Consider the following 18,278-nt stretch of genomic DNA (forward strand, 5'->3'; position numbering starts at 1 on the left):
CAGTAGAACAAGCTGGCCTCAAACTCACAGAGATCTGCCTGCCTCTGCCTCCTAAGTGCTGGGATTAAAGGCATGTGCCACCACTGCCCATCTTTTAAGTTAGTATTTCTTACACAATTCTTCCCTCTGTTACAACTATCAAGAATTGCTAGATTAAACAGAAAGAAAAATGTTAGAAATGTCAGCCAGGCCTGGAGAACACAGGCAGACTTTTAAACCCTACTGCTACCACTCAGAAGGCTGAGTTGGGAAGGTCACAAGTTCAAGGTCAGCGGGGACACTGGGGGAGTTCAAGGACAACCTGGGCAACTTCATGAGACCTTGTCTGAAAATAAAAAAGGTTAGGCATGTGGGCTGGCTGAAGACACCCACAGACCTGCCTGGGTCCTCACGGCCTGGGTTGGCTGAAGACACTCACAGGCCTTATGGCACCTGGCAGGTAGGCACTGTTATGATGAGCAAATATATGGTGGTAAAATGGGAAAGAAAGAGAAATGGACAAGTTCATGTGCTGTGGAAAGAGGCAGAACTGAAGAAGCAGAGGAGGTGAGGAGCAGGCTCCTGCGGGTGGCCTACTTGCCATGGTCATGTCCGGCACCATACTGATCTGGGTGACCCACATTGCCACTGGGGCCAGGGTGACGTCCAGGCCCGAGCTGCTGCCTAGGGCCATGTCTGGGTCAGTGGCCCTACAGCAGCCAGGGTCTGAGTTGATGTCTGTGGTTCCTGTTACCCCAGGGGGTCATGGGAACCATGGGTGTTGAAATCCGAGGGCTGTGCTGAGCCAGCACCACCTTGGTTGGCCTGGGAGAGCTGACCCTGCCTCTCACTGGCCACTATAGCAGAAGAGCAGGCCCTGCCCCTCAAAGGAGAGATGGCCCCACCCCTCACCTTGAGCATAGGAAGGCTGGCCCTGATGACCTGAGCGTAGAAGAGCTGATTCTGCCCCTTGCCTGAGGGGGCAGTCCCAGCTGCCTGGACTGACCAAATCAGCTACCATTTGGACCCACATCCAGGCTTTGAGTTGGCTCACCCCAGCATCTACCCCATCTGTGACCTGCCAGAGTGTGTGGAGGGACTGGTCCTGCGGAACTGTAGCCGCAGAATCTCCATGACTCAGGGCAACAGCAGGATATCCTGGAGGAGTTTCGAAGAGAGTCCAGTATTGATGGTGTACCAGGAGCCAGAGGTCTTGAACCAGACAAACCACTCACTGCAATGAGCATCTGGAAGTAAAGCTGAGTGGACAAAGGGACCTACGGTGTGACACACCGCAGCTCCCAATGCCACTAAGATGAATGCAGAGGTGTTGGAGAGGCCGGAAAGATGGAGAAGCAAAGAGGGTTTTTGTTTGTTTGTTTTGTTTTTATTTATTTATTTATTTATTTATTTATTTATTTATTTATTTTTTGTTTTGTTTTTGTTTTTGTTTTCAGAGCTGAGGACCGAACCCAGGGCCTTGGGCTTGCTAGGCAAGCACTCTACCACTGAGCTAAATCCCCAACCCCTTGTTTTGTTTTTAATGAATGTTTTTTAATTTGCTTTTCTGGGGGACACTACAGGGGTGAGGGGTGGATATGGAGAGACTGGGAAATCAGCAGGATTGGGGTGCATGATGTGAAATTCCCAAAGAATCAATAAAAACTATGTTTAAAAAAAAAGGTTGCCGGGCGGTGGTGGCGCACGCCTTTAATCCCAGCACTTGGGAGGCAGAGCCAGGCGGATCTCTGTGAGTTCGAGGCCAGCCTGGGCTACCAAGTGAGTTCCAGGACAGGCACCAAAACTACACAGAGAAACCCTGTCTCGAAAAACCAAAAAAAAAAAAAAAAAAAAAAAAGTTGAGCATGTAGCATAGCGATAGAACATTTGCCTAGCACATGCAGACGTACTACGGAAAGGCAAAGCAATAAAAATGAACAAAATAGGGGATACACACTTGTGTTTGTATGTCATTACATACAAGTAAAAGTATACAAAACCTCTGACTCACGGTGTGACAACATTGGCACTGGTCTGCCTCTCTTTATATGCTCCAGGGCAGTGGTTCTCAGCCTTCCTAATGCTGCGACCCTCTAATGTAGTTCTTCACGTCCTGGTGACCCCCAACCATAAAATTATTTCGTTGCCACTTTGTAACTGTAATTTTGCTACTGTTATGAATCATAATGTAAATATCTGATATGCAGGAGATCTGGTGTGACCCCAAGGGGTTGCGACCCACAGGTTGAGAACTGCTGTTCTAGGATTTAAACTTCTACATGGAAATGACTGCTTATTCCTCATTGGTTGTTTCCTTGTGTTGGGGCCAGTGTTCCCTGCATGCTTCTGGCTTTCACAGTCATGTGCAGGGTAAACCTGTACTGAGGACCTACTACTGTGTGTCAGGCAGGGTTCTAGGGTCTGAGAAAGCAGACTGCATCCCCCAGGACTGCAGAGTAGCTGGGAGCTAATGTACTTCCAGGTCAGAGGGCAAAAGCACAAACGTAGTCGTGGAGACAGATGCAGAGGGCTAAAGTCAACGCTGTTTGTCCAGAGTCGGCGGCAAAGCAAAGGGACTTGAGGTTAGAAGAAGAAGCAGAGTCGAAACAGGAAATGGGGACGCCTCAGAGCCACAACAGCTGTTTACAACAGGCAACAGGTGAGGAGGAACAGCGGCAGGATGTGGGGATTTTACATTCCAAGGAGATGAGAAGGTCCAGATGCCTGTCAAGGGTTCAGATTTGAATGGCTAATGTTGTGAACAAGAATTCCTAAAAAGAAGCTGTGTCTGACTGTGAATGAAAAGCTCATGGAAGGAGTCTATGCCCGCAGAGACTGATGGACCAGTTGGAATTTTAGTACCGTGGAGAGATTGGAATTTTGCAGGTTCAGGGCTAATTACTTTATCTAGGGCTAGTGTTAGCCTTCTGGGACAGCCACTCTGTGCATGAACTAACACCTTGTGATGACAAATAAAACCTCTCAGAAGCTATTATCTTAGCAGAACACTAGCTTCCACCAATCCAAGAGCTAAGAACTTCATCTAGTAGCATCTTGGGTCTACAGAACAGCTCCTCCATCTCATTGTACCCACCTCTCTGAAGTATTCACCAATGTATTTTAAACTTCCCTTGATTTATTACTTTCTTTGTTCTGTAAAAACTATAAAACCTTCATGAAACTGCTTCTGTATTGGAACATGGAATTTGGGGTAACCTAAATCTGTGTTCTCAGGCCATGGTCACTCAAGATGGGTCCAGAGTAAACTCTGATTCCTTTGAAGGGGAGCTGTGGTTTTTATGTTGACAGAGGTCACTCAGGAAAGCTGTTGATTGGGAAACAACCCTAATACTGGGGGTGAGGCTGTAGCTGGGGGATGGAGCGCTTGCCTGGTATGCTCAAGGCTCTGGTTGACTCCCCAGTACGAAAGAAACGAGAACAAATAAATTCTAGCAATATCATGAAAAGCAGATGGACTCTGGCCCTCCAAAAGGAGGTGAGAGTTGAAGATGGAGCTAAGCAAGGCCTTAGGGGTGGGCCTTGAGGAAGTCTAGAGAGAAAAGAATGCTAAGACAAAACTATAGAAAACTGCCACAGAGACAAGAGAAAGAGAAGCCATTTCAACATTAGCCCCTTATCCTGACTCGCTGTTTGCAGAAATTCTCGTCTTAAACTGTGAGGAGTAATCAGAGAGGCCGACAGACTGGGACTTGTGGGAGGAAACAAAAGAGCATTGGCTTTGGGATATTTTCTATCCCAGAAAAAGATTCATCAGCACCGTGGCTGGTGTACCTGAGGACGTGGTCAGCAGCACTGTGGCTGGTGTACCTGAGGACGTGGTCAGCAGCACTGTGGCTGGTGTACCTGAGGACGTGGTCAGGAGCACCGTGGCTGGTGTACCTGAGGACGTGGTCAGGAGCACCGTGGCTGGTGTACCTGAGGACGTGGTCAGCAGCACCGTGGCTGGTGTACCTGAGGACGTGGTCAGCAGCACCGTGGCCGGTGTACCTGAGGACGTGGTCAGCAGCACCGTGGCCGGTATACCTGAGGACGTGGTCAGGAGCACCGTGGCCGGTGTACCTGAGGACGTGGTCAGCAGCACCGTGGCCGGTGTACCAGTGGCTGGTGTACCTGAGGACGTGGTCAGGAGCACTGTGGCCGGTGTACCTGAGGACGTGGTCAGCAGCACTGTGGCTGGTGTACATGAGGACGTGGTCAGCAGCACTGTGGCTGGTGTACCTGAGGACGTGGTCAGCAGCACCGTGGCCGGTGTACCTGAGGACGTGGTCAGGAGCACCGTGGCTGGTGTACCTGAGGACGTGGTCAGGAGCACCGTGGCTGGTGTACCTGAGGACGTGGTCAGCAGCACTGTGGCTGGTGTACCTGAGGACGTGGTCAGCAGCACTGTTACTAGCATACCTGAGATCGTGGGTCGCTTCTTTACTTTCTGGCACTGTTCTGCTTCTATCTTGGCAACGCAGAGCAGAAAAGACTCAGATACGTCATAGCCAGCCTCCAGCAGCACATCCCAGTAGTGGACAAGGTGCAGCCTGGTCCACAAACTCGGGTTGTGGATTTTTGATATGAAATCTGTGATGCTATGAGACACATAATCATTTTAGTACTCAGGCCTTGGAGGAAGCTATTCTTTTCTTCCCACGTTTCACTAGCCTAGCCTTACCCTCGCCACCCCTCAAAGCAGGATCTCATATGTTCCAGACCAAGGAGGACCTTCAACTTCTGATCTTCCTGCCTCAATCTCCCAAGTGCTGGGATTACATATATGTGCCACCATGCCCAGTTTAAGCAACCAAACTCAGGGCCTTGTGTATGATGAAGAGTCCTGGCTAGGTGAACATTCTACCAACTGAGCTATACCCCATGACACACAAACACCATTGTCTCTGTCTGTCTGTGTGTGTGTGTGTGTGTGTGTGTGTGTGTGTGTGTGTGTGTCCCACAGAGTTTAATTAGGGTTGCTCGCATAAGCACAGGAGGTGCATGGGCACCTCATCAATGACTACACCACTGAAAAATGACACCCCTCCCCCAACAGCCATTGACTGCCAAGAGCCTCACGGAGGGGAAAAGACCTTAAGGCTCGCTGCCCCGTCCATGATGGAATGTTGAGGGCCCAATCTTGTGCAGATAACCACAGGTGCAGTGAGTGGGTAAGTACAATGACGACATCATGCCCAGATGTGCTCTGGCCACCCATGTCCCCATCCTTGGCTCTTACATTCTTTCTGCCCTCTCTTTCCTACAACTCCCAGAGCCTCATAGGAGGGCAAGTCCCATACACTTCTTGAAGCTTTGGTTGTTACCAGAGAAATATGAGCCTTTTCCTCTTCCACAGCCAGAGACGGTTCTCTGGGCAGGCTCCTCGGCGCTACCTCCCAGACAAGGGGGCCCCTCCAGCTCTTAGGTCTGCTGCTTCACATGAAGTATGGGCCACATCTGCCCCTCCCCCATACACGGAAAGTGAGAACTTAGGGCTGTGTCCTCGTCAAGGGCTACGGCAGTGCCACAGGCCAGAGGCAGGTGAGACCTCGATAAACTGGCTGAGTTAATGCGTGAGGGCGGAGGAAGGAAGCAGGGAAAGACAGAGAAAGGACAGCAGGAGAAGGATGGAGCAAGAAAAGCAAGGACACACGTCCAGCCAGCCACCAGCACAGCCCATCTGTCCTCGTCTCTACGCAACGCCTGGAGGAACGCATACGGACTGGAAGAGGAGCATGCTGTAGTGACACAGAGCTCAAACAGCATCCTTGGGGATCCACCCACCATGCAAGGGGACCCCACAGTAAGGTCCACACATGAATTAATGAACGTTTTGCCCAGAGAGTCCATGTTGCCAATGTGACATCGACATTCCCAATGAAGCTAGCGGGACTCACCTAGGGCTCGTGACAAAGCTGCACAGGCCTTCCCAACACCTGCTCATCTTCATGTGCCACGGCAGCTCCTGATACACTCTCCAGAAAATGGTTTGCCGCTGGAAGTACCTCATCAAGACCTGGTGGAAACGTGCCTTCTTGTGATTCACGGTGTTCTGAGACATGTTTGGACTGCTCTCTCTGACCGGAGTGATTACACCTATTTCAAAACCAATCGCAGCCTCACAGTTCTGACTTTTTTAGCGTGTGAAAATACTATCACAAAAATATGACAACTCCAGTGCTATGATTAAGGAAGGACAAGTCAGAGTATCTCGGAGAGTGGCTTGGACAGGGCTGGGGAAATGGCCCAGTAGGGAAGTTCTTGCTGAACAAACATGAGGCCTGGAGTTTGGATCTGCAGAACTCATGAACACCAGGCAGAGGTGATGGCTCACCTGTAATCACAGCGCTAAGGAGGAAGAGGGAGGGGATTCCTGGGGCAGCCTAGTTGGTCCGCTAGCTAAGCTAGCCAGATCCATGAGCTATGGGTTTAAGTGAGAGACCCTGCCTTAATATATAATGTGAAAAAAAGTTAAGGACATCTCATATCATCCTGTGGTCTCTACATACATGCACACACACATACACACACACACACACACACACACACACACACCTGCATATACACATGCATGCACACACACACACACACACACACACACACACACACACATACTTGCACATGCACACACACCCATGCAGACATGCAGCCATAAATACACATATACATGACCCCAAAAAAAGTATCTTATGCAACATTCTGATTTTCTCCAGAAAGTATATATAGTTATGATTAGGGGTAAATATATGGATTTTTCATGCTGAGTTTCCCTCCCTGACTTCCACAAGGAAACACTTTCAACTACTTTTCTATTTTCTTTTTGTTTGTTTGTTTCAAGAAATAGGAGAGCGGCAGTGTAGAAGGAACAGAAGGGTAGTTAGAGATATTAAGATATTATTCATTTACTTTTATTTTATGTGTACAGATGTTTCACCTGCATGTATGCTTGTATACCACATGCATGCAGTGCATGTAGGTCAGAAAAGGGCACCAGGTCCCCTGGAACTGGAGATACAACAGTTGTTAACCGCCATGTGTCTGCTGGGAGTCAAAACCGAGGTCCTCTGGAAGAACAACCACGGCTCTTAATCCCTAAGCCATCTTTCCAGTCCACTTTTCTAGTTTCAGTACACACTGTGGCTGCGGCCTAAATAAGCACTCTCTAGCATGTGACAGGGAGTACTCTGGAGACCAGATTCCTCTTCCTGGATCTCCTAAGGGCCCTATGGTCACTGACCATGCAAATGGGAACGTGGTGCTAAAGCCAGGAGTTTGTGTCTTCATCCCCAAAGGGAAACGGTCCTGACAGACTGTGACACTCAGAAACAAACCTCTCAACAGCTCAGAGTTTTGCTTAATCAGAGCCTGGGGATGTCTATTCCTTTTGTTTGTTTGTTTGTTTTTGTTTTTGTTTTTTCGAGGCAGGGTTTCTCTGTGTAGCTTTGGTGCCTGTCCTGGCCTAGTTGCTCCGTAGACTAGGCTGGCCTCGAACTCACAGAGATTCGCCTGGCTCTGCCTCCTGAGTGCTGGGATTAAAGGTGTGCACCACTGCCAGTATTAAACACAAAGGCTACAATTACCAGCATTTTGGGCCAGAGTGTAGCTCACTCTAGAGTATGTGCTTAGCACGCACGGGCCCTGGATTCAATGTCCAGCACACGTGAAAAAGGAGGAGGTTACAGGATGTTGTAGATAACACCACATTTCATTTTATCTTTTTACAAATTAGTCTCATGAGGAAGATAAGGCTATGAATCTTCATATGACAAATAAAGCTACTTAAAAAAAAGAGAGAGCTCATACGGGATGTGAGGAAAGTTCTGACCTGAGCTTACACACTGCAGCACAGTTCTCACTGACAGACTAGCCTGAACACTCCCGAGCTAGGGTGACTCATGGTAGGCTAGAACACGCTACCCTGACAACTGCTAATCTCAGTGGCTTGAGAGAACAAACGTTCGTTATGTCTGTCTTCAGGTTGGGGCCCTAAAACTCTAGTCCAGGTCGGGAGATGCCAGAGGAGCGCCATCTTGAATGTTGCATGGCCACTCAGTCAAACAGACCCAACCCACAAAGGTACTAGAGAACTGTCATTCAAATGGCTGCCATGGAGATGACCTGGGTAACAGATGGGATGCTGTATTTACACAGGCTCCCATTACTCTCAAGGTAAATATCATCGATAGCCTTATTTTGAAAGTGAGAAACAGAGTTCAAAGGAGTTAAGCACGTTGCATAAGATCCTATCAGTTCTGTAAGATACCGAAGTCATCACCCATAATTTTCAAAAAGTCATTTTGAGGAAGGAGCTAGGATAGACTCAGTCTACTCCCTGAGGGAATAGCCCCTGGAGTGCTCAGCCATTGAAGTCAGGTCTCCTTTAACTTAGGGGACACTGTCCTGCATATTTACGCTAGAGGAATCCCACACAGGTTTCCTCTTGAATGTGGCTCTCTCCCTCCCTTTAGCCCCAAAGCATTTTCGCAGACTCAGCTCCTCACCCAGCAGCTTGTGCTCCACCGCATTCCGTAGGGACTGGTGTCGGAAGCAGAGGAGGCCATCGGGTTTCTCCTGGATCCAGTGCTTGGTGGCGTTGCGGAAGGCCGCCCAGTGCACGGTGGTCACTTTCTGGTTGTTCCTGTAGCCCAGCATGTCCAAGAGGTGGAGCAGCTCATCTTCAGCCAGTCCACAGTGTGAGATGCACAGCAAGCACAGTGCGTCCGCTACCCAGCCACTCAGCCCTGTGCAGCCACAAGAGCGGGGACGGAAGCATGAATGAGAGCGTGAGTCAGTCAGAGTGGGCTCCGCTACGCCAGTAACCAGCTTCTCTCCCTCAACCGAGGTCAGCACTGTAATGGCCCCAGACTTAGACAGGAGTGAGTGGGTGACCAAAGGCACCCAGGAGTAAGTGCTGACATGGGATCTCAGCCCAGTCTACCTTCAGAGCCCGTGGTGTTACCCGCCATTTGCAAAGTCACAGCCAACACCTACGAGTCCGGTCACTCTGCTGAGCATGCTGCCCAGTGGTGCCCGTTCCAATGCTGGGGCTTGTCCTGTGGAAGTGTTTCCTTCACACCCACGAGCACCACTGAAGGGCCCCTTCAGCTTCTGTCCTATCGCTGGCTTTCTGATCCACCAGCTAGAGCGAGATCAGATCACAGAGAAACCACGCGCTATGATCCACTGTGACCTTTCATGGAGTGAAGGGGCCCGTACCACCTGCCATCTCCAGGTGAAGGCAGATCTGAAGCCCAGCTGATGAAGCTTCCCTTGAACTTGACGGAACTCAGCCAAGCTCTTCCTAGATCTGTGGCGGAGCTCCCTGGACCAGACAGGATTGCTGGCCATAGCTGGGGAAGCTACAGTCCCTGGGGGACGAAGCCCTGGGCTTTACTGCGCAGTCCTGGGGAGGGAGTTGTACGGAATACGTCAGATGGCCTGTGTGACTCTTCTAGGGAGCCCCACTTCTACCTCTGTGGAGGTGGGGCTCAGTACAGTGAACTTGAAACCCATTTTCTTGATAGAAATGCAAAGTGTAGCGCAGAAAATTGGGTGGGACTACGTAGCACAGCAGTAATCGATGCATCCTGTGCTCCTCATCCACCTCTCCAATTCTGTTCCAGTCTAGGTCCCATGGCCTGAAGAGAAGACTGATGCAGCAGAAACAGAATGGGGAAAGCATGCTTCAAACTGGACTTCACCGGCCTACAGCACAGACAGTGGCTTGAGAGAGCAAAAGCTTTCAAAAGCCTGACTATTGAATATCATACACAAATTCTAGAAGAAGCTGTTCACCGCAAACAAGAGACTCAGAGGGTGAGCTAACAATGCTATTTGTTTATTCCCCACCGAGGAAGAGAAGAGCGGTTGCGGAACTGAGAAAGATCTAGGAGAGAGTTGATGAGGAAATCAGGATTCAAGAAGCCAGGGGAGCTAGGTGTGGCGGCACACACTTTTAGTCCCAGGACTTGGGAGGTAAAAACAGATGGAGCTCCGGGAATTGAAGTCCAGCCTGGTCTACATAGCAAGTTCTAGGCCAGCCAGAACTACATATAGATAGCCTGTCTCAAAAAACAAAAAAGCCTGGTCAAGGTTCTCCTTGGCGAGGATGAGGGATCGCACCAGCAAGGGGCAGCAGAGACACAACAACCAAGAAAAGATGGCAAACGCTGCTCCTAACAGGAGCCACCAAATCGAGGGGGGGGGGGGCACTCTGAGGACTGCCGTTCATCTGGGATCAGCTACCACATCGGAAGACTGTGCAGGAGCAGATGACAGCCAAAGACATCCCTGTACCAAGGCTCCATCCAAGAGAAACACGGAAAGTATCCGAATCCTTGCCAGACTTAAGAGGCCCCATTGGCTGGAAACATGGAGAATGTACCTAAATTCACTGGATAGGCTTGTGCAAAAGTAGGACCGTGGGATCAAAGCAGAGGTTTTATACTGAGCGATAGAAATAATAAAAGTACACTTTTCAGAGCCCTGAATAGTTTCAAATTTGTACCTAATACAGTTCTCTTTATAGTCAGCATACATCTCTCTACACAGTCACCAAACAAGATGAGATGCCCAGTTAAATATGAATTTCAGATAAACTAATTTTTAGTACAAATATACCCCCATGCAATATTTGGGACATATTTATTCTGAGAATTACTTGTTGTTTTTCTAGAATCCAATTAGTGATTAAATGCATCTCATGCAATATCAGAGACATATTTATATCAAAATATTTTTTATTTGTACGTGTCTTCGTGAGTTTATGTGCACCATGGGAATGCAGGGGCCTGCAGAGGCCAGAAGGCATCAGGTCTCCAGGAAACGGAGTTAGAGGTAACTGTGAGTCATCTGAAGTGGGTGCTGGGAACCAAACTCAGGTCCTCTGTAAGAGCGGGAAGCACTCTGGACTGCTGAGGCACTTCTCCAGCCCCTAGAATACTATTTTTCTCTTTTTATATCCCTCCCCTAAGATATTACTTGTTGTTGATCTGAAATTCAAATCTAATGAAGTCCTGTGTTTCCTCCGACAGTTCCCTCCCCAGACCCTTCTCCTGAGCAAGCCTACACCACGGACCTTTGTCCCCGTGGACTCCCACCAAGATGTCAACACTGCCCAAACCTTTTCCTGAAGCCACAGCATCTGAGTTTGTCTCTTTTTGCTTCAAATTCCAACCATAGTCTTCAACCCAGCGCTTCAGAATCAGCTCCCAGAGCTCCTGGACAGAGGCCACCTCTAAGTACTCCCTCAGACACTGGAACTCGTTACGGTAGATTCTGCACTCCTGCAGCTCGCTGGCGATGATCGACAGCTTCAGAGGGGTCAGGTTTGGCTTTTTCCTCAAAATGGGTTTGCTCTGCCCGAAGCGCTCTTGGTCGGGAGTGGAAAGGTGCTGTCTGAAGATGCTGAACTTCGTGTCTTCATCCCCCATGCCCGAGAGCTCCAGAGTCCTCACATCCGGGCGGGCGCACAGTGACTTGCATGACAGACTGGAGGAGACGGTGCTCAGGATGAATTTACAATGTGGAGGGAGTGCACACGGCAGCCACGAGAAGTCTTTCGCCTGGTGGAGACATTTGAAAACCTCAAAGACCTTGAAATGACTTTGTGGATGGTTTTCAGACTTAGAATAGGTGGAATATTGGGTGTGAGGATAGGGTAAGGGTGGGTGATGGCCACTAACAGTAATTTGGATAAGGAGCCATTTGGTAGGAAGAAATACAAATTTGCACAGAATGAAACCTGTTGACTGATGCATATATGATGAATCTAATAGTACAAATCTGGACTCTTTTTTTCTTTTCTTTTCTTTTTTTTGTTTTTTTTGTTTTTTTTGAGACAGGGTTTCTCTGTGTAGCTTTGTGCCTTTCCTGGAACTCACTTGGTAGCCCAGGCTGGCCTCGAACTCAAGAGATGGCTCAGTGGTTAAGAGCACTGGCTGCTCTTCCAGAGGTCCTGAGTTCAATTCCCAGCAACTACATGGTGGTTCACAACCATCTATAGTGGGATCTGATACCTTCTTCTGCCAAAATGTCATACATGCAGATAGAGTATCATATACATAAAATAAATAAACAAATCTTTTTTAAAAAAGAAAACAGATTCCTACAAACAATTTAATAAAATCTCATATTTCTGAGGACTAATCTACAGTGATAATCAGAGGAAATCTAATAAAAGGCAAATTGAACCACTTAATAAAATAAGACCTTGTGTTATGGTAAAGAATTGTTACTTTCTTCAGTAAAACTATCTTGAGTTGAACACCTAATATGATCTTTTCTTGATTATTGTTAAAAAAATTTTTAATTACCTTTTCATTTCTTTATTTTTGTGTGCACATGTGTGTGTGTGTGCAGGTAGGTGCCAGGGCACGTGTGTAGAGGTCAGAGGACAACTTTTGGGAATCAGTTCTCACCTATGATACAGATCCTAGGTATTGAACTAAGGCTGTCAGCCATGGCAGCAGGCATCTTTACAACTGAGCCATCTCACTGGCTCCCTGTGTCTGAATTCTGATCCCACCACTTAGTTATCTTTGGACCTTAGACAACACCTAGCATCTCTTTGTCCTCTGTCCAACCAAGGATGATGAGTAGTCTCTTTTTGAACATCTGTGTACATTCTAGACCTTCTATTCTGAGACAAAAAGAATATGTTGATACATTTAAAGATGGTACCCAGCCCATGGTAAATGTCATGTAAATAGTTGTCTAATGAAACACAAAAAACAAATAAAATCAATGATGGGCATACCTAGAAACACAACACAATAGAAATGTACTATATACACCTAAATAATGGGGTCTTCCTTTTTTCATAAAATAAGTGTTATTTTTAAAAGATGTTACCTTCTGACCTGAAATCCCATAAACGCCAATCAACTCTTCAATCCCATCTAATACAAGTACACATGGCTTTAGGCTGATGAAGGCCATGAACACTTCTACAAGAAGCGAAAAGACCAAGACACTTGAGTCTTCATTAAGGAAATCCATTTCAATCTGGGGACCTACAATACAGAAATTTCAAATTAGGTGAAGATGTTCCAGTCACTGCTAAGCTGTGCTGATGGGCTGGGGTGGGGTAGGGTGTAGGAAAGAAGTGCTACTCACAGTTGTGCAGCTGACACACGCATGCGCATGCTTGGCTGGCTTCCTCGAGACATTCAGGCCCAAAGAGCTAATAATAGTATTTGTCACCATATGTCTCCAACAGTTTCAAGATTTCATATAAAAATACTATGTACGGTGTTTGCACATGTTTCTTGCGCGCGTGCGCGTGGTGTGTGTGTGTGTGTGTGTGTGTGTGTGTGTGTGTGTGTGTGTGTGTGTGTAGGCCAGGGTAAATGTCTGATGTCCCTCTCGATCACTCTCCACCTTAGTTTTTGAGACAGGGTCTCTCTCTGAAACTGGAGCTGACCAATGAGCTCTGGGGACCCTCCTACCCCCACCTCCCCAGGAGTCCGAAGGCTACGGCAGTTGATGCAAAAGCATCACAATGAAGAAAGCTCCAAGTAAAAGACAGTCAAGTGGACATAACTATTTGTTCTTAAAATGATGTGCTGTGGGATTCTCTGTATGCTGTGAATGTGTTGCTCTGATTGGTTGATAAATAAAAAGCTGATTGGCCAGTAGCCAAGCAGGAAGTACAGACGGGATAAACAGACAAGGAGAATTCTGGGAACAGTAAGACTGAGTAAGGAGACGCCAGCCCACCATCCAGGGAGCAGGATGTAATGGCACACAGGTAAAGCCACGGAAAATGTGGCGACATATAGATGAACAGAAATGGGCTGAGTTTAAGTGTAAGAGCTAGTCAGTGGTAGGCCTGAGCTAATGGCTGAGCAGTTTTAATTAATATAAGCTCTGAGTGATTATTTTATAAGCGGCTGCGGAGTCCGTGGGGCTGGGCAGGACCGGAGAAAACTTCAGCTACAATGATGTTAAAGATAAGGATAGTATCGATAATACTGGAAAAAGATCCTAAACATTTCCCTTTGTTTGGAAAGAGCCAATCTGCCTCTATTGAAGTTCTGATTTAAATGTTAATATCTCAAATGTTTAAATTCCCACTTAGTGACTTACTAATAGGCAGACTTGGTTGCTCATTGTATGTGTACATGCTCATGTGTGTCCTTGTGTATGTGGAGGTCATCATTCAGCACAAATTTGCCAGGAATCTTGTATGCCTGTGGTATATCAATGACCAGGAAAATAGACATAACCTCTGAACTCCGAGGGCTTGCAGAGGGAGACAAACACTAAAACATACAACACTGGGACCTTTGTAAGTCACCTGGGGAGCCAAGGAGGAGGAGCTTACATCCACAGGCAGCAGCACCACATGGGGCTGGGGCTACACTGGCTGTCAGTCAGGGACAGCTGCCCATCAGCCCTCTCACAGAGGGGTGGCCCGTGAACAGAATAAACATCTCGCCACCAGGGAAAATTGAGAGAAGCGAATGAACCTGAAGTGATGGGTCTACTCCAAAGAAACCAGACTTGTGGAGGAAAGGACAAGAAGCCAGGCTAGGAAGTGATCTTGGCCCAGGGCACGAAGCAGGTCACAAAGCTGAGGCTGTCTGCCCATGTATTCCACATCATCAACCCACAGGCAGGTTCTCCCGAGAGCCAGCGCTGGTGAGGACCAAGAAGGAAATCTTCCACAGACTGAGATTTTCCTTTGCTGCCTCGAGGAGGCTCCACAGCGCAGTACTGAGAGCTTTAAAGTCAGCAAGAGCGGAGCTTAGACTATTCTACTCTGCCCACGTGCAGCTGGTGACACTGCCACTCTGAGCCTCAGTCTCCTTGTCAGGATGCTAATGTCCTCGTCGTCGTCGTCGTCGTCGTCGTCGTCGGTTCAGGGCCTGGAACAAGGTGAAACCCCTAACACAATGCCTGGTGCTCAGGGCGTCTTCAATCGGTACAACTTGCCTGCTAGGGCTGCCTCACACGATACCATGGAACATGGCGGAGAGGAACTGCGTCAAGAAAAAGCTTGACTCTGCAAAGCATGTCACAGAAGGGACACCAGCTGCTAGCAAGGCAGGGGAGGGGGCAGGATATCAAGGGAGTCTGATAGTGGCAGTTCTCCTCCACCAGAGGCTTTGTCCTGGAAGGCAGAGGCTGGGGCCAGAAAAGCAGAAATAGGTCACACATGGCATTTGGTGTCCCAGAGAGGAAGGGTCGCTGCTCACATCTCACAGAGGAAGGCTTGCAGAGGCAGAGGTGGGTCACAGGAAAACGGGCCACAAAGTAGCTGAGTCTGTGGTGTGCACCTGCGTCTGACCCCTGCACCCACATCCACCTCATTCCGGAAACCAGCTGCGCTGTGCAGCACAGGCAGCCCTGAAAACGCCCCTCGGCCCCGAACCCAAGAACCCAATCAGGCTGCGGTGGCGACGCCGCAGACGCTCCTGTGGCGGCCTCTCTCCTCCTTAACCTAGAAAGGGGGTGGGAGAGTCTGGTTTCCCTTAATAGTGCACCCCGCCGCTTCTTTCTCCGACCCAGGGAGGAACGCTAATCCCATCAACAAATAACAACAGCGGCAAAATAACAGTAGCAGCAGGCTGCCGGGTACCACTGTCAATCCTTTACAGGCTTCATCTTTCCATTCTCACACAGCCTTAGAGGGTAGGTTTGTGGGTTTTACAGGTGAGAAATGCGTCAAAGAGCTTGAGTAAACCGCTGGCGATCACCCAGCTAGTGAAGAAGGAAGGCGGAATTGTGGGTCAAGCCCAAAGCCTCCCTTTCTGGGCTTCCACCGTGAACAAGAAGTGTTCTCTCATGGAGAACTGTCTGGTGTTCACAGGCTTTCCTGAATTTGTCCTACCACTCACTACCAGACTAAAAAGCTGCTTGTTTGAAAGACAGCAGCTGTTTTTATCAGGAGCTTCCTGAACCCCAAGACACACTCGTTAAAATAACAACTCACTTTGGGAATAAAATCATAATTGGGTGTGCTCAGCCAAGCTTACATCATCAGCTGCCTAGCCCAAGTGAGCACCTAGGGGATGTGCCAGAATAGGCCTAGGAGCCTACGGAGACAGTCACACCTGCTTCTGCCGATTCTGATTTTACCTGCTTTACAGACCCAGGAAGTGCAACCAAAGAGAACTCACCCTGCATGTTCACAGAAACCCACCAGGTGCGTAGACACCTGCCCTGCCCTGCGTGAATTGTATGAACACATCCAAAGTCACTGTGAGGCACTCAGGACCTCGAAGAACACACAGGTGGATGATAAGAGATGAACTGTCACCAGCAGGCAAAGTCAGACGCATGTGAATCTGTACATCCTTGGCAGATGAGGAACAATGGTAACCACTAATGTTATCAGTGCTTACTGTATGCCAGGGTCACACCACACTGAATGCCTTTGTCTTTTGTGCCTTATCCTAGCTAATCCTCTTATATGCCTAAGAGGTACTTTTCCTTTTATATCCATATTTTATAAATAGAGAAACAAAGCTGGGTATGGCAGGCTTGTGATTGGAACACTTGGGAAGTAGAGTTGGGAGTTCAGGGCCATCCTTGACTACACAACAAATTTGAGATCGCTCTGAACTACATGAGATCTGTCTCAAAAAAAAAAAAAAATTGAAACAAAATCAACTAGGAACCAAGTCACAGAAATTAAAATAATTTACCCAAGGTCATATGACTAGTAAGTCATAGACCCAGGTTTGAATACAGGTTCTCAGGTTCCCAAGGACAGAATGAAGCACAGCACAGCACCCGCCCCCATGACTGCCATCCCTGTGGGCACAACACACTTTGTATCTCAAACACCACACCTCCGAAGCAGAGCCCTGACTTCCTCCAAACCTGCTTACCTCCCTGCCCCGCCAGCTCTGCCTGACTCAGTGAGCGGCCCTTTTCCTACAGCCTAGAAACGGGAATCACCCTCCATCACCCTCCGTGTCCCCCTTTCCTTCAACCCACATCCAACCAAACCAGCCACAGCCCAGCCCTTCTCCACCGCTGCTGCCCTCACCCCACATGCTGATCATCTTGCTAGGACCATTTCAACAACCAACAGTAAGTGTGTGTCCCCCCACCCCCACCCCTGCAAGCTGGCCTCCCTGTGTATCAAGCCACGTCCTGTCCGTCCATGTGTCCCCCCCCCCCCCCCACTTAAATCCCTCCACTGGCCTCTGGCTACACGTAACAGGATCCACACCTGTGGCGGCATTCCTGCTGAGCTCCTGGCTTGGCTCCAGAGAGCAGCACCTAGCCCTAATCCTTCCTTTGTTTAACCACACCTTTTGTTTTTCTTATCTTTTGTTTCTCTTATTGCCCTATGTGAATCTTATTTGAGAGTCAAGGATCAGAGAGTCCCCCAGGGATCAAAGGCCTATGCAAAACTTGGTCCAGGAAACCCGGAAAACCGAGGTACCTGATAGTTCAAGTAATTTGCACCTGGCATTTGGTCTCTGGGAGCTCCTTTTGGGTTGCTTTGAAAGTATGTAAATTAACTGTAAAATGGAGTAAATAAATATGCCCTAGGTGAAGGGAAAAGCGCTTCAGTCCTTCAAGGCTGGACTCCCCTGCAGCCATGATAGGCTAAATTCATTCTTTTTTTTTTTTTTTTTTTTTTTTTTGGTTTTTCGAGACAGGGTTTCTCTGTGTAGCTTTGCGCCTTTCCTGGGACTCACTTGGTAGTCCAGGATGGCCTCGAACTCACAGAGATCCGCCTGGCTCTGCCTCCCGAGTGCTGGGATTAAAGGCGTGCGCCACCACCGCCCAGCATGTGGCCAACTTCTTACCAAAAGAGTGGAGGTGGGGAGAACAGTCCCTGGTTTGCCTTTTCCACTCTTCCTCTAGCCCAGCGGCTCTCAACACGTGAGTTGAGACCCCTTTGGGTGGCCGACCCTTTCATGAGGGTCGCACATCAGATCTCCTGCATATCAGATATTTACACTACGATTCATAACAGTAGCAAAATTACAGTTATGAAGTAGCAATGGAAATAAGTTTATGGTTGGGGGTCAGCACAACATGAGGCACTGTGTTAAAGGGTCACAGCATTAGGAGGGTTGAGGACCACTGCTCTAGCCCAAGGCAGAAGAGTCAGACCTTTCAGGCACAGCCTCTGTGTGGAAAGGTTTCCTCCAGGTACCTTAGGGAAGAATGCTGCTTGTGACTCAGTTAAGAGACACCCCGCCGGGCGGTGGTGGCGCACGCCTTTAATCCCAGCACTCGGGAGGCAGAGCCAGGCGGATCTCTGTGAGTTCGAGGCCAGCCTGGGCTACCAAGTGAGTTCCAGGAAAGGCGCAAAGCTACACAGAGAAACC

At 48.5% G+C, this 18,278-nt stretch overlaps 1 protein-coding gene across 3 annotated transcripts in view; it reads right to left on the bottom strand.

The window, feature by feature from the left end:
- Window positions 1-18,278, bottom strand: part of LOC131895267 (tetratricopeptide repeat protein 41-like) — a 61,515-nt gene that overhangs the window by 24,557 nt on the left and 18,680 nt on the right. For all 3 annotated transcript variants that reach the window (XM_059245696.1, XM_059245697.1, XM_059245695.1), the window contains exons 5-9: window positions 12,832-12,992; window positions 11,102-11,543; window positions 8,481-8,720; window positions 5,877-6,075; window positions 4,399-4,577 (exon numbers count right to left, since the gene is read on the bottom strand). In XM_059245696.1, the coding sequence (XP_059101679.1) occupies window positions 4,399-4,577; window positions 5,877-6,075; window positions 8,481-8,720; window positions 11,102-11,543; window positions 12,832-12,992 (1,221 nt within the window). The remainder of the gene's footprint in view (window positions 1-4,398; window positions 4,578-5,876; window positions 6,076-8,480; window positions 8,721-11,101; window positions 11,544-12,831; window positions 12,993-18,278) is intronic.

This window comes from Peromyscus eremicus, chromosome 18, assembly GCF_949786415.1.
Source record: "Peromyscus eremicus chromosome 18, PerEre_H2_v1, whole genome shotgun sequence".
Taxonomy (NCBI): domain Eukaryota; kingdom Metazoa; phylum Chordata; class Mammalia; order Rodentia; family Cricetidae; genus Peromyscus; species Peromyscus eremicus.